The 16,058-nt window shown below is 67.8% G+C and overlaps 2 protein-coding genes across 5 annotated transcripts; one reads left to right on the forward strand and one right to left on the reverse strand.

Annotated features, from left to right (window-relative positions):
- Window positions 1–878: 878 nt before the first annotated feature.
- On the reverse strand, window positions 879–7,184 carry ENTR1 (endosome associated trafficking regulator 1). 4 transcript variants are annotated; one of them, XM_045845876.1, is made up of 10 exons: window positions 6,962–7,184; window positions 6,630–6,779; window positions 5,884–5,952; window positions 5,071–5,186; window positions 4,385–4,789; window positions 3,812–3,885; window positions 3,147–3,258; window positions 2,845–2,907; window positions 2,430–2,569; window positions 879–1,884 (listed from the first exon to the last, which is right to left on the reverse strand). In XM_045845876.1, exons 1-10 carry the CDS (start codon window positions 7,029–7,031, stop codon window positions 1,788–1,790), a joined length of 1,296 nt encoding a protein of 431 aa, XP_045701832.1. In that variant the 5' UTR covers window positions 7,032–7,184; the 3' UTR covers window positions 879–1,787. The 4 variants fall into 4 exon arrangements, with proteins under 4 accessions (XP_045701832.1, XP_045701835.1, XP_045701834.1 ...); XM_045845879.1 differs by having other exon boundaries at window positions 6,630–6,741; window positions 6,962–7,107; XM_045845878.1 differs by lacking the exon at window positions 6,630–6,779 and having other exon boundaries at window positions 6,962–7,183.
- Window positions 7,185–7,207: 23 nt separating this feature from the next.
- Window positions 7,208–15,689, forward strand: PMPCA (peptidase, mitochondrial processing subunit alpha). Its single transcript, XM_045845875.1, has 13 exons — window positions 7,208–7,355; window positions 8,429–8,631; window positions 9,009–9,088; window positions 9,523–9,605; window positions 10,669–10,763; window positions 11,425–11,525; window positions 11,856–12,119; window positions 12,400–12,492; window positions 12,569–12,687; window positions 12,779–12,869; window positions 12,970–13,032; window positions 13,683–13,827; window positions 14,569–15,689. Exons 1-13 carry the CDS (start codon window positions 7,285–7,287, stop codon window positions 14,736–14,738), a joined length of 1,578 nt encoding a protein of 525 aa, XP_045701831.1. The 5' UTR covers window positions 7,208–7,284; the 3' UTR covers window positions 14,739–15,689.
- Window positions 15,690–16,058: the final 369 nt, after the last annotated feature.

Raw genomic sequence — 16,058 nt, forward strand, 5'->3', positions numbered from 1 at the left:
AGTCCTGGTGAGCACGACCACTGCCCCCAAGGCAGCGGGCCTCCCACTGAGCAGCCAAAAGCGAGAGCCAGAGGGCAGAGCCTTGAAGCGGCTGGTGCAGCTGCGGACCGGCTGCGGGGCAGCGATCCGGAGGCAGACATGGGAGACCAGCAGCTTGTTAGTGTGACTTATGTTCGGGGCTTTTATGGGGAACAGTCCAGACGACACAAAAAGGGAACCGTGTACTAAAGCCTGAGTCCATCCTGCCCTCTGCTGCAGGAAGCATTTCGAGGGCACGAAGGGCCGGCGTGTGCTGGGTGGCTGCCCGGTTCCGGCCCAGCCTGGTGACCAGCTGAGCATTCCCCAGCTCCGGACAGGGCTGTGTCCCACAGGTGGGCCCTGCCTGAGGCACCCACCCTGGGGCAGCCCTGCCCCGCCTCCCAGGCTCCTCAGAGCTGTCACGTGGTCACCCAGAGGGAACCTCATTCCAGCACTTTCTATGGTGCTGCTCTGTCCCAGGCCAGCAGAACCCACTTTTACCAGCAGGCCGGAGCATGAGGGGGGCCTGGGGCTCCAGGCTGATTTCTGGAAGGCTCTTCTCTGTGGTTAAGATCACAGGTCCAGCAGTTTAATCACCTTTTGAAAATTCGACCAACACAGCCTCCCAGAACGCCCTAATTCTGAAAACCTGTCTGTCTTGAGTCCACACGGGCAGCTGCTCTCAGCCCGGGCCAGCCGTGTTCCGCGCCACCCCGGACCCCACAGGCAGGGGCCTGGCGCTGATGTGCCGGCACAGATCACCTGTCCCAACAAGGACCAGGCGCGGGCCCTGGTGTCGGGGGCTGGCCGCCTGGCTCTCAGGCACGACAACTAAGTCAGAAAAAAAGGGACACAGAGTGTGAGTTTTAGAGTTTATTAAGAAAGCTGTCCATCTGAACAGAAGAGAAAGTTTGTTTCAAAAAATAACATCTACAGGAAGACAGCCAGGGAGGGTTGTGCCCCCGACGTCAGGAAGCAGCTGGAAAGGCCGCCCAGGAGCCCTGGTGCCGACTGGCCCAGCGAGGCTCTGCGTGGCCGCCGGACGCCTGGACTCTGAGCTTCCCTGTACCAAAGGCCACGTGGAATGTGTCCAAACTCTCCAGACAAAACCACTTTTTCAAACCCGAAGGCCCCGAAAAACGTGCATCTCGACGGCTTCACAGTTCGGAACCTGCACCGAGCGTGGTCCCTGAGGCAGAGCAGCGGCGTCCACCGCGTGGGGCGCCCCGCTCAGGCCGCCACCTGCAGGGCCCCTCCCCCGACCCCGCCAGGAAGGCCTCGGCAGGGGGCGGAGCCAGAGGGCGCTGCCTAGCGGCAAAAAGGCACGAGTCCCTGTCCGAGACAATCTTTGGAATTTTGGCTCGTTTATAGTGTTTTCTTCAGTCGTGGACTCGAGGAGGAGCGACAGGACTGACCTCACAATGAATGGGTGTTCTGGGGTAAGGATGAAAGACCCACACCGCACAGAACTGCTGTTCCCGTGCTTGGTGACTTCGAGAACCCAGCAGCGCTGACAGAAACGTCTCCCCGTGGGTTGCGGAGACCGCAGCCGGGGGCTCACCCAGAGAGCGCCGCACAGAGACCCTCAGCTCTGGCCGAGGAGCGCCCCCTGCAGCGGCTGGCGAATGACACTGTGTGGGGTCTCGGGGTCGTGAGGTCAATTATCTCGGGATGAGTGTTTTTACTGAGCAGAGTGCACATTTAAAGATACAACGGCATTTTAAAATCCAGTTAAGTAGTGATTTCAGAATGTAAACAGCACAAGTTTCTCAAGACTCCGCCTCCTCCTCGATTTCAGAAATTCTGTCTATAGACTTAAGGATTTCAGCAACAAGGTTCAGTGTTTCAGCTCCAGAAACCAGCTGCCTAAAACGAGAACGCCGAGGTCACGGACCACTCGCACATCCTCCACGGGAACGAGAGCTGCGAGAGCGGCGAGCAAGGGCGGCCCAGCCCCTGGAGGTCCCGGCTCCGCCCCGCAGCGGCCCCGGCCTCGCCCTCCGCAGGACGGGCGCCTCCCGCCCCCGAGAGCCTTCGCTGCAGCCGCCACTGCCCCGCAGCGCCAGCCGGGGGACACAGATGCGGGCCCTAGGACATCACTGCGGTCTCCCGGGGCCTCTCCCCGCAAGGGCACCACGTTGGGACCTCGGAAGAGCCAACTCAAGGTGGGGGAGCGGGGGAGCTGGTCGCGCCTCGCCGCCCACACCGCCCAGACAAGGGTCACTGTGTGGGAGGTTCGAGCCCGCCGGCCCAGTGCGCCCCGTGATGTCAGGGCTCTCGGCACCCTTGGCGCACCCCTCCCTGCCCTGAGCCCCGCACCAGGGTGAGCCCCGCCCCCAGGGGCGACGGCAGTGTGCTCGCGGCCTGAAACGCGGTGTGCAGGGGGCCCCGCCGGCGACCGACGCACTCACTTGATGGAGGCGTGTGCGCTGTTCATGACCACGCGCAGGTTCTGCAGGGCCACGTCCGTGTTCTGCTTCACCACCGCCAGGCTGGCGCCCTGGCCCGAGCGCAGGGCCTCGTTCTCGCGCTGGAAGGCGGAGACCTGCGCCTGGGGCGGGGCGCGCGGCCGGCCGGTCAGGGCGTCTGTGCGGACAGACGGGGAGCGCCCCCTAGGGCCGGCCCGGCGCCTCGCCTCGGAGGGAGGGGCCGGTCGACAGCAGGGCTGCTTCCCACAGGGGCTCCCCGGGGCTCCCCGGGCCTCCTGCCGGGCCTCCCCTGGGCCCCAAGCCCGGGAATGAGATGTGCGCACGCCACCCAGGGGGCTAGCAAGGCCACAACCCCGGGGACCTTCCTCTGAGCACGAGCCACCGGCGACCTCCTTACCTGGAGCAAGCTTATTTCCTGTTTCAGCTTCACGACGTGACCTTCCGCCTTCACTGCACGTTTCTGTCACCAAACGCAGCAGCACACGTCAGAGGGTCGCTGACACGGTCCCGAGAACCCGTGCCCTCGCCTGCCCCGCCAGCAGCCCCCCCCCAGTCTCACGGCCACGGGGAGGGCCCTGCTCACTGACGGCGTCTGGGACCCCCGGGTGCAGCACAGGTCCGGCGCAGTGACACACCCAACGCTTCACGACGACGCCACCCCCGCCCCCCCCAGCCGGCGGGGCGCCACCTGGTACGCACGGTCATCAGCTCCAGGTTCTGCTCCACCTGCTGAACCACGGACTCCAGGTCGTGGTAGTCGCTCTCCTCCTTCATCATTTTGGCTTCTAGTTTCCGCTCCAGCGTCCTCACCCTTGTTGGAAAGCATACCCGCGTCACTGACAGCTCACACGCCTCGTCCCGGGACCACTACTAACGGGCACTCCGGTCGGATCGATCCACGAAGACCCCGAGTGCCCGCCGTCCCGGGACGACCTGCATCAGCGAGGCGACCCCCCCCCACCCCGCAGGGCCCAGGCCAGCCCCACCACAGGCCCTCGGGGCGCCTGCAGCCCACCGCCCTGTCCTCAGCGCGGCGGACTCGGGGCGGCGTCTCAAACGCACTGGGCCCCGGCCGGGCCGCTCCGTCGGTCAGGGTGTCGCCCCCGGGCACCACGGCCGTGCGGCCTGTCCCTGGTCAGGGCGCGAGCAGGAGCCAACCGGGGAGCGCACCGAGCGGGAGAGCACGCCGGTGCTTCCCGCCCTCTGTCCCCCTCCACGAGCGACATGAGACGTGAAGAGGAGGACCGCTCTGACACGGGACATGGACCGGAGCACAGACCTGGGCCGAGGGGCACGTCCCCACCTGCGCGTGTGGCCGCCAGCGCCCGAGCCCCCTCCCCCGCCAGGTGTGACTGGAGGCTTACATCTCGGTCTGCGTCTCGGAGAAGCTCTGCACCTCGGTCAGCTTCCTCCGCAGCTTGGAGTTCTCGTCCTTCAGCTGCGGGGAGAGGGAGCCCTCATCGGAGACCCCGGAGTCTCCCCCGGAGGGGTCTGCTCTCTGCGGCCCGCCCCGGGGCCGCTTGGAGGACAGAGCGCTCCGGAGCCAGCCCCCGCCCCCCGCAAGGGCCAGGGCTCGAGACCTGCGGCCACAGACGCCGACTTCCCTCAGGCCATTGCAAATCGGGAAAGATTCACTCAACACACGTGGCCGGACGCCCAGGCTGGTGAACCGCGGGGGCGGCCCCATGGCTGCGGGGCGGCCCTCAGAGGGTCTTCCCCGCTTCGTCACCGTCCGGTCCTGCACGGGCCGCACCGCACCGTCCGTTTCACGGGGCTCTGTTCGCCGGACAGCCCGGGCGAGCACACCGCACGGTGACGCGGTGCCGGGCTGCCGCACCAGACACTGTCTTGTCCCGGAGCCAAAACCCGGCCCCGAGGACACCGGGAGGCCCGGGTGCTCTCTGCGGACGCCGCTCCGACCCGGGCCCCTCACTCACCGCCTCGTAGCTTATCTGCAGCGTCCGGAGGTGCCTGTCCCCCAGAGACTCGCCGTGGGCCGCGAAGTCTGCGCCGGGGCTCCCCGCGGGAGAGACGCGGCAGTCGGCGTCGCTCAGCGACCACGGGGGCAGGGACTCAGGCCCGGCCAGCTCCGAGGGGCCGGAGAAGAAGGAGATGTACGTGCTGCAGGGCGACGCACTGGCCGCGTCCCGTGAGGAGAGGGTCTGCTCCACAGTGGACGGCAGGTAGGCCCCCGTCCACCCGGCCTCGTCCTCGTCGTCGTCCAGGAGGTCGCCGGCCCCCGTCGGGTCTTCGAAAAACGGCTGCTGGTACTCCAGGCCGAAGCCCACGGGCTGGGAGGCCGGGGAGCTGCCATCGAGTCCCAGCGAGTGCCTCTTGGCTTCCTGAAGGACGCGGGGCGGGGGGCGGGGCGGGGGGCAAGGCTCAGACCCGGGCGCCGCTGCCGCCGGAGGCCTCCCTTCTGGACGGTCCACCCTGCAGCAGAGGCTCCATCCGTCTGCCAGGGAAGGGGCGAGCCAGGAGGGGCGCCCACAACTCCCCTCCAGCACCAGCAGCCGCCTCGCTCCCCCACACCCTCTGCCCGCCCCCCAGGAACACTGCGAGTGGAGAGAGTCGTGCTCTGCGCGTTTGTGCCGAGTCACCGCTAACGACTCCGCGGAGTTACCTTCGAGTAGAGCCTGCTGTTGGTGGTGTCCTCTTTCGACAGGCTGAGGTTCTTGGTTTTCAGAAACTCTTTGAAGGAGAATGGGTTTGCCTCTTCGAGATCTCCAAGTTTGTCATCTGAAACAACGACAACCGTCACACACGTCAAGTCTCCTTAAGGTCATCAGAGGGGGGCTCCCCTGTTCGTTTCTCCTTCCAGGACACGACCCTAGCTAAGTTGGGAATGCCGCCCTCAACATTGTACGAGAACACAGTGACACCGAGAAATGAGAAAGCCGACCCATACAACCATCCACGTCCTTACCCCCCCGGCCCCCGCTCTCTCCACCCCCACCCCTGCCCCCAGCGGCTCTCACGCTCCTGGCCTGGGCACAGAGGCCACCTGGGTGGGGGTGCTCCTGCACCCCCACCACTTGGTCCCAGCTCGAGGCCCCGCCTCTCTTCTCCCTCCCTTCCTTCCCTCCCGCTCTCCCGCTACCTAGTCAGCCTCGCTGCGGCCCTTTCAGCCCACCGACCGCCCTGAGCCCGGGGGCCAGCCTTGTGTGAAGTCGGCTCCCGGAATTCCAGCCCTTGCTGCCTCTCGGCCCCCCGGGGAGTGACTTCCCACCTTCCTGCCCTCCCTCCTGTCTCAGCTTGCACCCTCCTCCTTCCTGCCCCGGGGTCAAGGTTGAGAGGGTGAATTCCACCCCCACCTGCTCTGCCAGCTGCAGGTACCAAGACCTACATTGTCCGGGGCAGCCCCACCCCCAGGCGCCAGCCCGGCACTGCGAGGTGGACCGACGGAGAGAAGGTGTTAATTACTGAAGCACTCTACCTCCAAAAAGTGTCTCCTGGGCTCCCGATGGACCTTGCTTAGTGCCCTTCCCCTTCCCGTAGACAAAATCTGCAAAGAGAGAGCGTCACCTCCATGGGCCTGGGGACCCTTGGTGACCACAGCTTGCCCTGATGCGGAGTCTCCACTCCAGGGCTTCTCCCAGCCTGGGGGCCTTTCAAACATGACCCCCCACTTGTGCCCTGGAGACAGTCTGCCTTCCAGGGGCCCTGGCCCCTGGGATTCTGAAAAAGCTCCAGCAGGTTCTGATGCTCAGTGGGGCTATGAGTGTCCTCTGTCTGGGGCACACTTCCTGAATGCCCCCGTGGGCTCCCACCAGCTCCTGGCCCCGATGGGACCACCTGAACACGCCCTGCACAGCCGGGCTGGAGAGTGGGGCGGCCCCTTGGGGAGGAGGAGAATGAACTAGCCTGGCCGCGGCCCAGCTGCAGCCATTTCCAGGTGTGCCTGGGATGAAGGCTCCCCGGCCCTCCCTCCAGCACCCAGAAGTACACTTTTATTTGGGCACTGGCCACCCTACGAAGGAACTGTCTGTCTGGGAGGAAGGGTCTCCCCGAGACAAGACTGTGAGCTCCGAGCGGCAGGATGCTCGCCACCTCTGCGCTCCCAGCGCCGGGCACACAGAGGCGCTCAGCGGTCCCCGCTGGGTCGAGGGGTGAGTCAGTGCTCCGGCAGAGCTACCGAGAGGTAGCGCCGGGCCCCGGGGGGCCCTGAGGCTTGTCTCTCACCTGTGTCTCCCACGGAAGCTAGCACCGGACTGGGCACATAGCACATAAACGTCGGCCGAATGCCGAAGAAGTGGGAGTCCGGGTCCCTGCCATGGGGGCGCTCACAGTCTAGCTGGGGGAGACAAGACCGGCGCTCATAGAACGCTGCAGCTGGAATAACAATGAGAGCGACTTCACCGCGCGCCGCGCAGCGCTCTGCGGGGCGGCCTCACCTGCACGTCCGCGCGACCGGCGGGGCCCGCGCCCAGACCCCACCCGGGCGCGGGCCCGGAGCGCCTGCCTTGGGCCCCCTCCCCGCCCCCCCACCCCGACCCGCCCTCCCGGCCGCTCACCGTCCGGAATGACGAGGCTGCGGGCCCGGGACAGCGGGGTGACGCCCGGGCGGCGCGCGTAGCCCGCCATCGCCGCGGGGCCGGGGACGCGGGCCCTCCCTAGCCCGGCAGCGGCGGTTCCATGGCCCCGGCTCCGCCCTGGCCGCGGCCCGAGTCCCCCGCCCCGTCGCCCGCCGCTCGGCCGCCGCTCCGAGCCTCTCGCCGCGGCTTCAGGTCCGAGCACCGGAAACGAGCGCGCGAACGCCGAGGGCCGGCGCCGGCGGGGGCGGGGCGCAGAAGGCGGCACCGGAAGTGACGGCAGAAGCGGTGGGCGGAGACGCAATATGGCGGCGATGGTGCTGGCCGCGACGCGGCTGCTGCGAGGCTCCCGCGCCTGGGGCCGCCCGCGGCTGAGGTGAGCCGAGGGCCGGCTGCGGCAGCCGACGACTCTCGGGACGTTCGGCCTCTGGTTCCCCGACTCCCAGACGCGGCGCCGGGTGGGCGGGCTCGGACTCACCCTCGTCCCGGAGGCGCTTCCCTGCCCGGCGCCCCAGGCGTGGGCCCGGAGCCCCATGCGCCGCTCCGCTCCCCGGCTGTCGGGTCCGCTCCCGCCCTCCACTCCCGGGCCGACGGGACTGGACCCACGTCACGTGTCGCCCCCGCCCGGCCCCTTTCTGCGCGCGCTTGTCCCCTACGTGGCCGAACCGGCGGGGCCTTGGCTGCCCAGACCGCGCAGCCGGGGTTGGGTCCACGCCGCGGCCGTGCCCTGCCCCCCGCCTGTGGACAGCTGGCTTCTCCCGCCTCGCCGCCCGCCCGAGGGGCCAGGGCTGCCTTTTCCCACCCTGGCGCGTTCATTCGGGCAGCAGACCGGTGTCGCCTTGTCACTGTGTCTATGCGCTGCGACGCCTGAGCTAAACCTCGATCGTGTGAGCGCCGTAGGGCAGAGACCAGCTTCGGGAGGAGCGTTGGGCGGCAGCCACGTGCAAAGTGCAGGCGAGAGCTGGAGGCTGGGGACAGGGGCAGGGGGAGCTTTGGGGATGATTACCCCCGGACCAGCCTGCCAGCGTGTCGGAGACCTCGTGGGGAGGCGGAGAAGGGGCTCGGAGACAAGTTTGCAGGCGGAGTCGGGGGCCAGACCCTGCAGGTCCTTTAAGTAAGCCTACGCCGAGCCACCTGCTCTCTGCGTGCGGGACTGCAGCCACCTGCTGGCCCCCACGGAGGGAGCTGCTGTTCTCGCGGGCCTTCTCACAGAAGGGGCCGGGCAGACCCAAGGCGCCAAACCACCTGCCGAGGGTCCCTGGGCCACCCGGGTTGGCACGGTGCCCCCCTGCCCACTCCCCCGAGTCCCCAGGCTCGCAGAACAGGGGACCCTTTTGAGAGGCACGTGCCGACTTTGGGTGCAGACAAACACGTGACCAACCGCACCGGCGTGGTGCCCCCGGGTCCTGGTTTCCGGCCCTGGTGGTAACCGGGCTGACCTCGTTTCAGGTTTGGGGGCCCCGCGAGCAGACGGTTCAGCAGCGGCGGCGCCTACCCCGGCGTCCCCCTCTCCGCTCCCTTGCCCGGAGTGCCGCAGCCCGTTTTCGCCACGGTCGATGGGCAGGAGAAGTTCGAGACCAGAGTCACCACGCTGGACAACGGGCTCCGCGTGGCGTCCCAGAATAAGTTTGGCCAGTTCTGTACGGTGGGAAGTAAGTGCTGTTGGCCGGGGGCGGCGGCGGCGGCGTGGGCGCCTCGTTCACACCGTGTCCTGAGTGAGGAGGCGTGGTGCGGACTCGGCACACGGGGCAGCGGAGGGTGCCCGTGGCCCTGGCGGTTCTCCTTTTCCTGGCTTCACATCACGGAAAGTTTTCGGTCACACGTGTGCAGCACGCGCCTCTGTCCGTGTGGGCTGACGCGCACACCCGCAAACCTGCCGTCCCGGCCCAGGCGGCGAGCGCGCCTCTCGCCCTCGTGTGCCTGCGTTTCCCGGTCTGGTCCTGTGCGCAGCTGTAATCCAGAAGGCGTCTTTTGAGCGAACTGTTTCTTTTGAACGTTGACTTAACCTGTTAACTTTCTTTATTGTCAGTTCTTATTAATTCAGGATCCAGATATGAAGCAAAACACCTCAGTGGAATTGCTCACTTTTTGGAAAAGTTGGCATTTTCGGTCAGTGCTCAGCTTCTGGATGTTGAGAATATTGTTGGGGAGAATCTATATAGCTTTGGGTTTTTTTTTTATCTTTACTGAGGGGAAGGGAGGAGAAAGGGAGGGAGAGAAACATCAGTGTGTGGTTGCTTCTCACACGCTCCCCACTGGGGACCCAGGCTGCAACCCAGGCGTGTGCCCTGACCGGGAATCAAGCTGGCGACCCTTTGGTTTGCAGGCGGGCGCTCAATCCACTGAGCCACACGGAGCAGGACTATATAGCTTTGTTTTTTTAGAGTGGCTATTTTAATAAGTGAGTTGTCAAGTTAACGGTAATAAAAGGAAACTTGACTTCAAGCGTTCTGAGAGCTAAAGTAAGTTTTCCTCATAAAACTGTGTACTGGGGTGGTTCCGGATGCCGAGCCTGAGCGGGTTTTCTGACTCCTTTTCGCCAGTCCACCGCCCGTTTCGACAGCAGAGACAGCATCCTGCTCACCTTGGAAAAGCACGGGGGCATCTGCGACTGTCAGACGTCCAGGTATACCGGCTTTCCCACGCGGGACTGTTCTCCGTCTCAGGCGGAGTTGGGTGGGCGAGACACGCACAGTGGAACACTTCGAGGGCCACGCGGTCCCCACAGGGACGTGGGCTCGGTGACTGAGCCGGGCAGTGGCAGCACGGGGGACAGGCAGCGGACTCGGTGTGGACTCAGGCCAGGGGTGACAGGGGACTCGGCTTCGGGGTGGTTCTCAAAGGGCCCTGCTGAACGGAATGAAGGGAGGCAGCTCAGACCCCGGAACAGCGGGCGCAAAGGCCCCGCAGAACGTTCTCAGTGGTTAGTGGCGTCATAAACCTGGACGGTAGAGGCCACGTACGTAGGCTGGGTCAGAGACCGGGAGTCGGCGAGCGTGGGGGCAGCACATCCCACGTCCAGAAAAGGTCCCCTCCGGCCTGCAGCCGCCCGTCGGTGAAGTTCAGACTCGCCGCTCCCGGCGTCCTGGGTCCAGCAGGCCAGTGTCCTGGCTCCGACAGCCCACGCCCCCTCGGCCCGGGCCTCCTCTCCTGCCGCTCCCCCACGTGGGCCTGCAGCCCCGCCGAGGGTGGCCCTCCCCTGCACAGGCACTGGCGGCCATGTCTGGCCTCGCAGGCGCACTCGTCCACGCAGCTGCGCCTTCCCGGCCGATGCAGCCCGCCCACTGACCGCGGTGCCCCCTCACACAGTGAGCTGCTGCCGCCGCCGGTCTCTGTCCCCCCCTCCCCCGCTGTCTGGGCCAGGCCCGTTCCCACAGCCACCAGTCGTCCGTGCAGGACACACACACACCACCCCCCCCCCCCCGGGGTGCAGTGGTTCACTGTGGCGGAGCCCGTGCCCGACAGAGCCCCTGTGCTGCCTCTCTGCCTCTCGTCCGCTCTGTCCAGATGGGCTCTCGCTCGGCACCAGCCTGGGTGCCGCTGGGGCCCCGCCTGCTAGGAGCGGACCCCAGGAGACGGGGACAGGGAAGAGCCCCGGACACGTGCTCACGGGCGACGCCGAGGGAGGGAAAGGGCTCCGTGGCGCGTCCCTGTCGTGACCTCGGTGCCGGCGGTGTTGGTTTCCCCAGAGACACCACCATGTACGCTGTGTCTGCCGATTCCAGAGGCCTGGACACGGTGGTCGGCTTGCTGGCTGACGTGGTCCTGCACCCCCGGCTCACAGGTGTGTGTGCGGGCCGCCTGAGGGGCGGTGGGGTGGACACTGGGCTGTTGGGGGCCCGGGCCGAGTGGCCCGTGGGGTGGCGCAGCTTCACGGGGAATGAGGATGGGTGGCGACGCCCTGGTGCCCGGCGCTCTGACCCCGCCCTGCACCCTCGGACAGGCCAGCGGGTTTGGTCCTTTCCCTTCAGAAGGAAGCGACTCGGCTGTCTTTAAACACCCACCTCACCGGCCCTTGTCCAGTCCCGTCCTTGCCTCACAGGTGGCTGGACTCCGAGCCCCTGGTCGGGAGGAACGGGGCAGGTCACGCAGCTGCTGTGGCCGGTCTGCGCAGCCGTGCACGCAGCCTGGCCCGCCGGGCTGCCATCCTGCGTCCAGGGCTCTCTGGCACTTGTCGCAGCGAGCTGACGCTGGTCTGCGACTGTCCTCTGAGCATGTCACAGCCCTTGTCATCGTCACACAGCACGCCGGGAGACGGTCCAGGGCCCGTGCCTCGGGGCGGGGGGGAGTCCCAACTCGGAGCAGGGCCAGGCGACTGCCCATGGGGCCCTCTCCCCCGACACGTGCGCCCCGGCCGGCCCCAGACGGAGGCGCAGGAGACCGCTGGCACCCCCCAGCGAGGACGCGCAGGCCCGGCGGGTGAGCCTGGTCTCCGTGCTTTGCAGAGGAGGAGATCGAGATGGCCCGGATGGCCATCCAGTTTGAGCTGGAGGACCTCAACATGCGGCCCGACCCGGAGCCCCTTCTCACCGAGATGGTTCACGAGGTGAGGGACGGTCCCGGGCTGCCGCCACCCACACTCGTGGCCCTGGGGCCGGGCGCGTGGGAGGGTCGTTGGCCTGCCTGGTGCCCTTGCGGGGGGACACGCTCCGTCTCCGAGCCTGCTGCTGGGGAGGCATCAGACGTCCCGGCTCTTCAGCGGCGCCTCTCCCGCGCCCTGCCCTCTCCGAGTGAGCCCTGTGCTCCACAGCTGGGCCCACTCCGCTCGGGAGGGGCGGGCTGCCCTCTGGGCCAGCACGCCCGGCGTCACTGCCCGGCCGCAGGGCCGCTGGCGGGCGTGTTCTCTGTCGCCTGAGCCCCTCGCTGTCGCCGCCAGGCTGCATACAGGTGGAACACGGTGGGCCTGCACCGCTTCTGCCCCGCGGAGAACATAGCCAAGGTGGATCGGGCGGCGCTGCACTCCTACCTGCGGACCTACTACACCCCCGAGCGCATGGTGCTGGCGGGCGTGGGCGTGGAGCACGAGCACCTGGTGGAGTGCGCCCGGAAGCACCTCCTGGGCGCCCAGCCGGCCTGGGGCGGCGAGGCGGCTGGGGACGTGGACCGGTCTGTGGCCCAGTACACCGGGGGGCTCGTCAAGGTAGGGCGGGCGGGAGGCCCGAGGCCTCGGATCCCGGACACACCGTCCGGGGGCGTCGGCCGCGTGCTCATGCTCGTGCCGGAGGGCTGGGGCGGGCTGGGCGTTCACGGCTGCGCCTCGAACACGCCCTGGTCTTGGCCGGGCCACGTCCTCCCTGAGGCTGGGGCAGCGTTGGGGCTCAGGGGTGGGGAGCCGACGGGGGGCCGGGGGGCAGCGGCTCGGTCTTGTTCAGGCTCGGTCTTGTTCACGGCACACACCCACCCCTCCGTCCCGCCCGCAGCTGGAAAGGGACATGTCGAACGTCAGCCTGGGTCCGACCCCGTTCCCCGAGCTCACGCACGTCATGATAGGGCTGGAGAGCTGCTCCTTCCTGGTGAGTCCCCGTGGGGGTTCCCACGCCCCCCCAGGCCGGGCCCGTCCCCCGGCTGAGCTCCGTCCCCCGCCTGCAGGAGGCAGACTTCATCCCCTTTGCCGTGCTGAACATGATGATGGGCGGCGGCGGCTCATTCTCGGCCGGCGGGCCCGGCAAGGGCATGTTCACCAGGCTCTACCTCAATGTGCTCAACAGGTGCGTGCCTCGCTGTCCCCAGGGCCGGGGCCCCGCCGAGGGGGCGTTGGACCCTGACGCCGCCTCCTGGCCCCCCCTTGTGTCCTCACAGGCACCACTGGATGTACAATGCAACCTCCTACCACCACAGCTACGAGGACACGGGCCTGCTGTGCATCCACGCCAGCGCTGACCCCCGGCAGGTGAGGCCGGCCCGCCCGCGCCCCTCGGGGATGGAGCTGTTCCTGGGGGGCGGGGCGTCTCCTCCGAGAGGCTCAGGCTCCCCTCCTGCCACCTCTGCAGGTGCGAGAGATGGTGGAGATCATCACGAAGGAGTTCATCCTGATGGGGGGCGCCGTGGACACGGTGAGTGTGGCCCCTGGCACCGGTGTCCCAGCCAGCGCGGTGCAGCCCCCGTGGGGAGCCCCCCTCGGCCCTCATGCAGCACCTGGCCTGTTCGCCCTGGCTGACCCCACGTGCTCCGCGGCTGCCTCGTGACCTCTCCAGCCTCACGGGCCAGTCTGCGTCCTTCTCGCCGCCCCGAGGAGCCGTGGTGGTGAGGTCGGTGTCGGGAGGGCGGGCAGCCCTGGGTGGTCCGACTTCTTGTGTCCTCGGGTTTAGCTCCGTGTCTGAGACCTGACCGTCCAGAGGCCTCGTTACTCTGTGGGCCGGAGCTGGTGCGAGCTGCAGGTTTTACGCACGTGCCCGCGCACAGACTTTTCCAGCCGTGAACTAGAGCTCAGAGGAAGCGTGTTTCCTCCTCGTTTCGAATCTGGCCCGGGCCCTAGAGAGCGGGGTGATTCCAGCCTTAACCCAGAAACGCGAGGCTGGGAAGCACGGTGGGCTGCGCTCAGGACTGGGGCCCGCAGCCCCTGGGGAGCCCGCCCGCCCGCTGCGCGGCCCGGGGCTAGTGCGGGCCTGGGCCGGGGCCCGTTTCCGCGAGCCGCCCCGCTGGCTCAGAGCGCCCAGCAGGCAGCGGTGGCAGCGGTGGGACCGTGGACGGCTCTGGCCCTCAGGTGGAGCTGGAGCGGGCCAAGACGCAGCTGATGTCCATGCTCATGATGAACCTGGAGTCCCGGCCTGTGATCTTCGAGGACGTGGGGAGGCAGGTGCTGGCCACCGGGTCCCGGAAGCTGCCGCACGAGCTGTGTGCGCTCATCCGTGAGTACCGTGCCCGCCGCCCCACGGCACTGACGGAGGCGGCGGCCCCAGGGGGACGGGCCCTGGCCTCTGGGGCAGCTGTCTGGGCCCTGGCCCCTGCGGCGTCCCGTGAAAGGCTTTCCGGTGGGCTGCGGACTCCCTCCGGTCGTGTGCCGGGCTGGGCTGCTCGTGAGTTTTTGGGCGACAGATTTGTCTTGGTTTCCTCAGGCTTCAGAGGGTGGGCACCGTGTCTGTCGTGACGCGAGTCACCCAGTGTGAGACTGGCATAGCTTCGTAGTGTTCCCCCCTAGGGGACCCCCTCAGACCTCCCAGCACAACAGGACCCCATCTTGTGGCCTCCACTTCCACAGTAAAACCAGTTGTCACGGGTGCGTTGCCCGGGGGTGGCTTCCGGGCTTCCCGGCCAGCGGCGGGCGAGGCCCGCAGCTCTGGTTCCTGCGCCCTGGGTGTCAGCCTCTGCTCACCCACTGTGTGCGGCTCCTCCACGCAGCTCCTGTTAGTGGGCACGTCCTCGGCGTCTGACAGTCATTTCAGACGGTGGCCAGGTCCCCACTCCCTAAGCCAGACTCACCGCCGTCCTTCCGCCTGACCCACCGTGCGGACGCCCGCGGCTGCACCTGGACCCTCCTCCCCGAGGCGGTGGGTGGCTGGGCCCTCGGGGTCCCCTCCGTCCACCCAGCGCCCCAGAGAAGGGGCGTGGGCGCGGCCTCAGGCCTTCCCTGTGCTCTCTCCCCGCACCAGGCGACGTGAAGCCGGAGGACATCAAGCGAGTGGCTGCCAAGATGCTGCGCGGGAAGCCGGCCGTGGCCGCGCTGGGCGACCTGGGCGACCTGCCGGCCTACGAGCACATCCAGGCGGCGCTGTGCAGCAGGGACGGGCGCCTGCCCCGGGCCTTCCGGCTCTTCCGCTAGCCAGCGAGGGCTGCGCGCCTCTCCGGGGGGGACCGGGCGCCGCCAAGCTCACGGACGGTACGAACCAGGACGCTCTTCCTCCACGAGAACGCGCACACGTCTGGTGTTGACGAGCGCACGCCCCCCCGCCCCCCGAGTGGGCCGTGCCGGCCGTGGTGTGTGCGCAGGCCTCCGGCCCCGCGGCTCGGACCAGGGCCGGTGCGGACAGAACCCAAGCAGCTGCTGCAGGGGGCCAGGTCCGTGCACACGCCCTCCCGAGTCTCAGCGGGTGGGGCGGGCGCCCGGCCGACTCGTGCGCCGAGGCCAGCGAGCCCACCGAGCGCCTGGCCCCTGGGGGCCAGAGCAGGGCTGGGTGCTCCTGGGCCGTCCGCTGACACCACTCTGGCGCTGGGCACCGGCTGGCGTCCCCCACCCTCCACTCCGGACGGGGCTGCTGAAGGCCCGTGCTAACCGGCGGCTTTCCCAAAACAAGGCGTGGACCTGGCCGGTCCCCTTTCCGCCTGAGGACCCTTCAGTTTGGCCCTTGTCGCAAAGCCTCTTGCCCCTGCTCTGAAGGCGGGTTCTGGGTTCACGGGGGTCAGGACACACGGATGGAAGGCGGCTTCTAAGATCGTAGCATAGGGTGGTCGGTGGTTACGTTTTAAGAGGTGGGAAGATTCGGGAGAAGTGGCAGGTCACGTGACCTCGGTGACAGGAGAGGTTTGTGGTTCCCGAACTCACGTGGAACACCCGTGGAGGCCCCAGGGTCCACGCTGGGGGTCCTGGGGACCACCGCCACCCCGGGGGCAGCGCCACGCCACCGAAGCTCGGGGCAGCCCTCCACACGCGGTGTCGGTGCGGGCGGTCATGGGCTGGGGGGCGTCTGCACCACCGTCCCTGGGGCCCCGGGAGCCGCCTCTGCGGGAGGGAGGGGGGAGGCTGGGGAGGCGAATAAAGTATGTGTGTCCCTTCGTCCCGTTGCCTGAGCTCCCTGCAGTCGCCCCACCGCGCAGGGTGCCTGGCGGCGGGCACACGTGTGTGTCCGAGGTCTAGCTGCTGCTGGGCACGCTGGGACGGGGTGGGCACTGGGCACGTCAGGTGGGGTCGGGTGGGCCGCGTGTCGCCGTGTGTTGAAGCTCCTACAGAGCTGAAGCTGGGCTTATATGAGGGTCCGCAGCTTTCCGAACATTCTAGAAACTGCCCATCACAAGCACAGCCGTCTGTTTCAGAAGCAGCCCACAGTCTTTTCCATGCTGGCCTGCCTGGCCTGGACGTCGCCACGCCGCTCCCTCCCCCCTCCCCGCCCCCTCGTGGCCCCCAGCCCCGCCGCAGCCGCGGGCT

Source organism: Phyllostomus hastatus, unplaced genomic scaffold, assembly GCF_019186645.2.
Source record: "Phyllostomus hastatus isolate PE091 unplaced genomic scaffold, TTU_PhHast_1.1 phas_contig_495, whole genome shotgun sequence".
Lineage (NCBI taxonomy): Eukaryota > Metazoa > Chordata > Mammalia > Chiroptera > Phyllostomidae > Phyllostomus > Phyllostomus hastatus.

Coding starts and splice junctions, on each gene's coding strand:
- ENTR1 (XM_045845876.1), bottom strand. CDS start 7,031: ATGGCGGGCTACGCGCGCCGCCCGGGCGTCACCCCGCTGTCCCGGGCC. Junction 3,259..3,811: donor TCCGAGACGCAGACCGAGAT/GTAAGCCTCCAG, acceptor CTTTCCAACAAG/GGTGAGGACGCTGGAGCGGA. Junction 2,908..3,146: donor AGAACCTGGAGCTGATGACC/GTGCGTACCAGG, acceptor GTTTGGTGACAG/AAACGTGCAGTGAAGGCGGA.
- PMPCA (XM_045845875.1), top strand. CDS start 7,285: ATGGCGGCGATGGTGCTGGCCGCGACGCGGCTGCTGCGAGGCTCCCGC. Junction 12,493..12,568: donor TGGAGAGCTGCTCCTTCCTG/GTGAGTCCCCGT, acceptor CCCCGCCTGCAG/GAGGCAGACTTCATCCCCTT. Junction 13,033..13,682: donor TGGGGGGCGCCGTGGACACG/GTGAGTGTGGCC, acceptor TCTGGCCCTCAG/GTGGAGCTGGAGCGGGCCAA.